Source organism: Pimephales promelas, chromosome 2 (assembly GCF_988280905.1).
Source record: "Pimephales promelas chromosome 2, fPimPro1.hap1.1, whole genome shotgun sequence".
Taxonomy (NCBI): Eukaryota; Metazoa; Chordata; class Actinopteri; order Cypriniformes; family Leuciscidae; genus Pimephales; species Pimephales promelas.
The window spans coordinates 35,989,695-35,997,174 of NC_142770.1; the positions used below are offsets into that span (position 1 = coordinate 35,989,695).

At 41.2% G+C, this 7,480-nt stretch overlaps 1 protein-coding gene and 1 pseudogene across 1 annotated transcript; one reads left to right on the plus strand and one right to left on the minus strand.

Annotated features, from left to right (window-relative positions):
• Nucleotides 1–1,183: 1,183 nt before the first annotated feature.
• On the plus strand, nucleotides 1,184–3,949 carry LOC148997281 (uncharacterized). Its single transcript, XM_089133003.1, has 2 exons — nucleotides 1,184–1,787; nucleotides 3,243–3,949. The coding sequence occupies exons 1-2, from the start codon at nucleotides 1,241–1,243 to the stop codon at nucleotides 3,947–3,949; spliced, it is 1,254 nt and encodes a 417-aa protein (XP_088989129.1). The 5' UTR covers nucleotides 1,184–1,240.
• A 2,247-nt stretch (nucleotides 3,950–6,196) lies between these two features.
• Nucleotides 6,197–6,374, minus strand: LOC120475326 (U2 spliceosomal RNA; annotated as a pseudogene).
• Between the last annotated feature and the right edge of the window lie 1,106 nt (nucleotides 6,375–7,480).

A 7,480-nucleotide genomic window follows, 5' to 3' on the forward strand; every position in this document is an offset into this window, starting at 1 on the left:
GTAAAAATAAAACAGTAATTTCTTGGGGTGGGAATCTTTGGTCACCTCACGATCCGATTCCGATTCTGGAAGTCACGATCCGATTCCAGAACGATTCTTTATATACCCCCCCCCCCCCCCCCCAATTCATTAGTTTATATAATTAAGTAGGCCTACTTTTTTTATAATTACACATTTTCTACAAAATAATTAAATCAGTTGTATGTTAAGAATTTAAACTAATATAACTTCAAAACATACAAGCAAGTAACAAATAATAAAGAGGAGCATAGAAACATATAACAAGCAACAAACAAAAAGTGCTTTCACGAGCCTATAGATTATCTGAACGTTTTCTGTTCAAGAACTGTGAGGGAATTTTCTTCATCTTTAGCCTGTTATTTTTTTACTATGACAACATAGACTGTGGGAGATCTATTAAGCTGCATTCACGCATGCATCTCTTTTGAAATATAAGAAGTAATGGGGTTTGTCCTGTCCGTTTAATCCCTTAACACATAACTGGCTGTGTTTCCGTTAATTTTGCACAAGTACATTAAACCACGGAGACGCACAGCTGCACGCGCGAGCATTCTACACAAGCACGCGTGAGGATTTAAAATTGAAAGCAGTCTTCCGTTAGTGAGGTTGATATTTTAAATATATAAGTCCACTGCATTCCAAACCACATAAATGATGACTCCGTAGAGCATTCGTAAGGAAAATATACCGACAGGCGAGACGGCACACTTCAAGTGTAACATCAAACAAAGTGTGCGTCTCTCAAAGCACGTGCAATTAAGCCTGTGAATGTCCTCGTAATTCGCTTCAATCTTTCCGATTATGAAAGATTATTTTACGGAAGGTTCGAGTGGTGTATGTAGGCCTACAGTAGCCTATGTGAGGAATTGGAAGCAAGCAGAATACGGGGTGTTTCTAAAGCAAACTCAGCGTCATCGCACATCTGGTTAAAAACTAGGCTCAGAATCGATTCTGAAATTCTCAGAATCGATCCAGAATCGGAACTATTGGCGGCTCCACGACACGCGTTACTTCCTCATTCCTAAGTTCCTGTGTCGGTCTATGGGAGTGTTGTAACTCTCTTTCTCTATGGCTCTGGTGTAGCCCACTGTAAAGGCTACTAGAAGAACTGTTGGTGAAACCAGCCACATTAATACCAGCTTTAACAAACTATATGATTTGCAATTGCACTCTATAGTTTGTCATTTCCAAACCCCTGTATTCATAACTAAAAACTAAAATGCTTTTTATTTCTTTTTTTTCTCCTTTTTTTAGAGAAATAATGGAGTATTCAGAGAGAACTAAAAGGAGGAAAATATCAGCAAAAGTGGAGGAACATTTGCGTCTCCTTGAAAATGAGTCTATGATTGATGATTTGGTGGCACATGAATCTGATAAAGAATGCCCACTGGATGATTTGTTAGAGCATACTGAAAGTGAAGATTCCACAGACACTTTCTACGATGCTTGTGATCAGAACTGTTTTGAGTCTAATGATTTAGAGGAAGATTTTTTCTCAGATTCTTTTTATGATTTTAACCTTTCCTCATTCGATGATTTGGATTCTGAAAACTGGATGCCAGGTGATATGCCTGGGTGTGATAGTGACAGTGATTTGCATGGAGATGAATGTTCTGACATGGAAGAAGACAATAATAATGATTCGCTTGGGCTTGCAGAGTGGGCTGCAGAATTTAACATACCACAAACAGCGCTGTCTGCACTTCTTAAAATCCTACGGAGGAAGGGCCTTGATATCCCAATGGATGGCAGAACTCTTATGCTACGTTCACACCGGACGCGAATCGCGTGTCTAGTTTGACGCTTGACCACTTTGTGTTAATTCGCGTGTCAAGAGCGAAACTGGCGCGCGTAAAAACAAAAGTTTGAAGCGAAATTTACGCGCGTCAGAATCGAAATCCGCCATTGTTTTTATGTCGACCGAGCATTCATCAAGAGTTACCGCTCTGTATTTACTCTGGAGAGCAGAACAGCGGCATGGGGATCATCGTCGCCGTATATTTGTGTCCACCGGACCCTTCGGAGCCGAACCGTTTGACGAGTTTCACCATTTGCTCGCTCCAGGAGCTGCGCTGGATGACGGCCGCTGTCAGCGGTACTTCCGCCTGTCCCGCGCCCAGTTTGATGACCTGTTGGAGCGAGGATCACCCTCGCCCTCATCCATCTAATCTAGCTGTCATTTATTTTTGTTTTGATGATAAATAGAGCCAGCCTTCAAAAGTTATTAACCTGTCCTGTGATTTTTTTTCTCTCTCTCACGTCCAGACATGAACTTATGCACATATGTTGATTGTCTTTACAACATAATACTATTTCATATAATCTAGATATGGAATGAACAGGGTTCTCAAGTTTGAGCAAAAGCTTGGAGTGAGATCACACGCGGTTAGGGGAGGAGCCATAATGAAGCCCCGCGCACCCATCCCCGCCCCCAATTTTACCCATTGTTCATAATTAACCAGAACAAATTAAAATTATAACAATTAGTAAATCTTCATGTTTTTCATATTTTTTAAATTGTTTATCTACTTGTTCTTGTTCTACCTCACATGTTTTTACTATTTGTTAAATATTCATTTTTGAAGTTAGTTAAATGTTACTTTTATTAAATTGAGACCTGTAACATTTGTTAACATCATGTTATTTTTAAGATGTAAATTGAGGGAGCAAAATGTATCGGCTCCAAATATCGGCTCAAGAAAATCGGCAGCCCGTATCGGTCATCGGCTAAGGCTGATGGGAAAAAAATCGGTATCGGTATCGGCACTAAAAAATCCATATCGGTCGATCCCTACTTCAAAAGTTATTAACCTGTCCTGTGATTTTTTTTTTTCTCTCTCTCTCACGTCCAGACACGAATTTATGCACATATGTTGATTGTCTTTACAACATAATACTATTTCATATAATCTAGATATGGAATGAATAACATTCAATACAAAATGATATGTCTCGTATATAGAAATAATGTTTTAAGTGATAAAACATTTGCTTTGTTGTGCATAAGAATCCCAGCATGCATTTAGTCACATTAACAAAATAATTTATTTAAGCATCCAGACACTTCACCACGTGAGCAAGCAGCTAGGCTCCTGATTGGTTAACGCGGCGCGAATTCACGCCAAAGTTCAGATTTTTCAACTCGGGCGGCAGACGCGAATTCGCGTCAAACGCGTGAATGCACAAATGGCACTAACTGAATCATTCGCGTGTAATTCTAGTGACCAGTTTTGTGTTAGATTATATGCACCTTGTGTGTTTGGGGGCAATGCGCAAGTTAATATTTCTTTGGCTAAAGGGGCCACTAAAATGCAGGCAATTTATGAAGTTTTTTGTTGTAATGTCAGCATTTATGGTTTCTATCAGGCAATATTTACCTAGCAATTTTGCAAGGAAACCACAATCCTTGTTCGAATTCAGCACATGGAAAGCTACAGAGCTGCATCAATTTTTACTTTACACTGGTCCTGTTGTTCTCCTCAATAATATACCCACTATAATGTACAGAAACTTTTTACTTCTATCGGTATCTATGAGAATTCTTCTGAGTCCTGCCTTATGTTCTTCTGACAATTGTGACTATGCTGAGGAGATTTTGAAACTCTTTGTAACAGACTTTGCTGCAATTTATGGCAATGAATTTGTCAGCTATAACATACATTCCTTGATCCGCCTAGCTCAGATGGCCAGTGTTTCAACCCATTACCATGTCACCAGAAACCCCTCAAAAAGACAAATCAGGGACAACATGTTTGTTTGCATCTTAACACTGCTTGAGGAGATGAAAGAGACACAAAAAATCCAGGGGAGGATGCTACAAACGCTGCTACAACAGCGTGGCAACATTAGCACCACCATCTCTTCTATCCCAGAGGGTTTGCCCCTAAAGACAGTTAGGATGTGTAAATCCTGGAAGAAAAACTGGTAAACCCGAACTTCATGTCCGAACTGGTATGTTTGTCAAGTGTAATTTTATTGGGGGGCTAATTTGATCTGAAATTATATTTTATTAACAAAGTTCGGGAGAAGCACGTTCAGATAATTAACACGGGTGGAGAGCACTCAGCAATCATGATTAAAACGTGTATGAAGAGTTCAGATGCAAAAGCCTCTAAATGCCATTTGAAATTTTCTTCAAGAATGTTAATTTTTATCAAGCTTGTATATTTAAGTTCAGTAATTTCACTTAAATGGTAATGTAGATTACCTATGAATTGCCATTTAAGTGAAATTACTGAATTTAAATATACAAGCTTGATAAAAATGATTATTCTGGTTCTCTTACACTCTTGATCTCTTACCTTACCTCCTTCCGGAATCTCCTTGGACCCTCTCGTCATCTCGTCGTCTTCTGAAGCTTTTTAAAGTTATCAGTTTTTTGTTACGTTTACTTTTGCGAATAGCCAGTTAAAGTTCGTAAGTGTGTCTTCTCCAACAAGTAGACAACATCCCGCACGAACTCTCTACGCTTTGAACTCCCGCGAAACACACCCACGTGGGGAGAACAAAGAAATCCGGCTCCCGCCTCCCGGACAACCGCACGCTTCCAGCATACAAAGGTCTGAAAAGCAATTTGTTCCATCAAATTTGAGACTCAAGATATAATCCTGTGGTTGTCTCTGAAGGTTTAAAGCTGTGCTAGTAACTGTAATTTTCTTTGTATTTCCATTTTCCCTTGTTCTTTTCTTAACTTTCATTTTCATTTTGTGTATATACATATATCGTGTGATTTTTGTAGTGTAACTTAGTCGTGTGCTTTTATTAAACTCATTTAGACATTATTTGCCATTGTTTGTATTAATCACATAACAAAGCCTCTTTAATATTAGATCCTAACGCTACAATCTGATTTTGTTGAGTGCACAAAACATTGTTAGAAAATTAAGCTAAACAGATCAAGTGATTGATAGTTTTACAGTTCCGCACACTGGCGCGCTGACTGAGAAAGCTGTGTAATCCTTTGTTGTGTTTAAAGATCAAACAGCCCCGATCTGTGGAAAATATATGCTCCAAATTAATCTTAATTCGTTGTGTTTAATTTCGTCATATATACCTGAAGCAGACGTGGGTTGTGAAACACCCCTCGTTGGGTGATTTAATTTATGTGAGAAACTCGGTTTAACAAATATTCTGTAAATTGCTAATCCAGATCAGTATTTGGAATATTCTTCCCCTGAATTCAAATTGAGCTATAAACCCTAAGCCGAGATTCCTTACACTTACGTCTGCGGATGATCTCTTGTGGATATTGGTCGTTGAGTCCGTAATGAGTTCCTTTGAGCTGCCGTCCTTGTCGCTGAACCAGTACTTTTTGCTTGAAATGTTCAAATTTGGCGATGATAGGGCGAGAACGGGTGGAGTTGACGAGTTTCTGTCCTATACAGTGAACGCGATGGAAAGTGATGTGCTCTACAGTCTCTGGTGCAAGTTTGAGCTGATTAACCAAGAAGTCCTTAACAGATTTTTTGGGGTCTTCGGTGGATGATTCGGGAATGCCGGAGAAGATTAGATTTTCTCTCATGCTGCGTGACTGTATATCCAGGATGGTTTCTTGCATGGCTTTGTTCTCGGCGATGACGGAGGTAAGTTGAGTGTTTACAGTGGAAAGTTTTGCAGCGAGTGTGTCCACGGAGCTTTTCAGTGATTTATTTTCTTCTGTGAGTGAATCGACTTGCTGTTGACTGTATTCCAGGCTATGACGGAGGTTTTGAAACTCTTTGTGCAGTACTTCGATTAGTGAGAGTCTAGAGTCCAGGTTAGTTAATCGCTCGTTGATTGAAAAAAGTATGTCGGAACAGCAGTTTGTTTTGATCGGGGTGGATGCTGGTGATGTTGGTGACGGCGGTGAATTGGTTGATACGGGAGAAGAATCCGAAGTGCGTGTTTTTTTGGCTTTGCGTGATCGCCCCATTGTAAACAGTCTGTTGAAGTGATGATCAATGTAATCCTCCAGTTGGTCCAGGTCTGAGATGAAATCCAGGTTTTGAGTTAGGTTTAAGGTGAGTGATGTTGTTACAGAAAAAACGAGAGAGAGAGAATGAAAAAATAAAAATAAAAAGGTTTCTTATCTTTTTCTAGCAGCGGCGCGCTGCCATGTTGAATTTTCGCACCCAACGCACACACCCACTACGTCAGTACGTCATCACGCTCCATGGCCTCTTCATTGAACACTTTAGGAGGGTGCACTATTCCCAGAAGTACTGCAATACCGGGTCAATGCGTGGAGTGGACGGAGCAAGCCCCTATTCCATCTCTCAGAACCAAAAATCTATTTAATATATGGTGCCCGAGTAGGGCACGTATCAGATATTAAACTGATAAGAACAGATTTTTTTTTCTTTTGAAAAAGTTTTATAAAGTCACATTGTTTCATTCCATTCTTTCAGTTTCCATTATTTTTCCTTTATAAATCACATTTTTGCACATATCTTAAAACAACAAAAAGGACATAATTTACAGTTAAAAAATCAGTTATGTGGATGTGTTGTGTAAAAGTCCATGTGTGTTGCGTGTTGTTTTAAAGGAAAGGTAAAATGGATTAAAATAAAATAGGAATGCAGATATAAAACAATAAAACAATAAAATATGCCAAATAAACATCTCTTATACAGAATCGAGGGTGAGTCCCTAACAAGATTGTCCATTCACTTCAGGTCTCCAGAACAGGCCCCAGACTCCTCGCTTCCAGTGCCCAGCGGAGATCCCCTCTCCTCCGGCCCACTGTTCCCGTAGCCAGAGTGGTGAGGGTGCATCTACGGGCGGCCAGGAACGGTGGCGGCCGGGACCTTCTCCGTGTGACCCCGGCCCCCCCATCCGAATAACGACGTGCGGCCCACCCTGCAGCATTGATGTTATTTTTTGCTCGCACGCGTGGAGGGGGACCGTAACACGTTTCCCCACCAGCAGGTTTCGGGTGGCCCAGATGGCATCCTTTATATGGTTGAGGGTGAGCCAGAGCGAGGCAAACGTTGGTGGTGTCAACTCCTTCAAGCCCTGACCCACCCCCAGGATGGCGAGCTTATAGTCCACCTGGGCCCGACCCGCCAGCAGGCACGGGAAAAACAGGGGGCCGGTCTTGGCCCACAGGTCCCGCGCAGAGCCGCACTCCCAGAGCAGATGTTGAATGGTCTCCGGGAACCACATCCGGACCGTGGGCAGGTGGAGTTTTTGGCCATGCCTTTGGAGTGCATAACCGCCCTGACCGGGAGGATCTCATGAGCCACCATCCACGACAAGTCCTTAAGCCTGTTCTGGAGAGCTGGGTGGGCTGCGTTCCTCCAAACGTCTTTGGCCTCACCTAGTGTGAGGCCTGGAACTGGACTCATCGATTCTCTATCCTGCACAAGAGAGACAAGAGACTTTTGATTAGTTAAAATAGTGGCATCATTTGTTTCTAAAAGGTATTTCTTAAGAAAAATTTCTTAACCCACTAGGCGCCACGGTCGAGTTTACTCGACAA

What these genes read in the sequence shown, in the direction of transcription:
- LOC148997281 (XM_089133003.1), top strand. Translation starts at nt 1,241, where the DNA reads ATGCTTTTTATTTCTTTTTTTTCTCCTTTTTTTAGAGAAATAATGGAG. An exon ending in TGGCAGAACTCTTATGCTAC is followed by an intron (nt 1,788 to 3,242) that starts GTTCACACCGGA and finishes GTGTAATTCTAG; the next exon opens with TGACCAGTTTTGTGTTAGAT.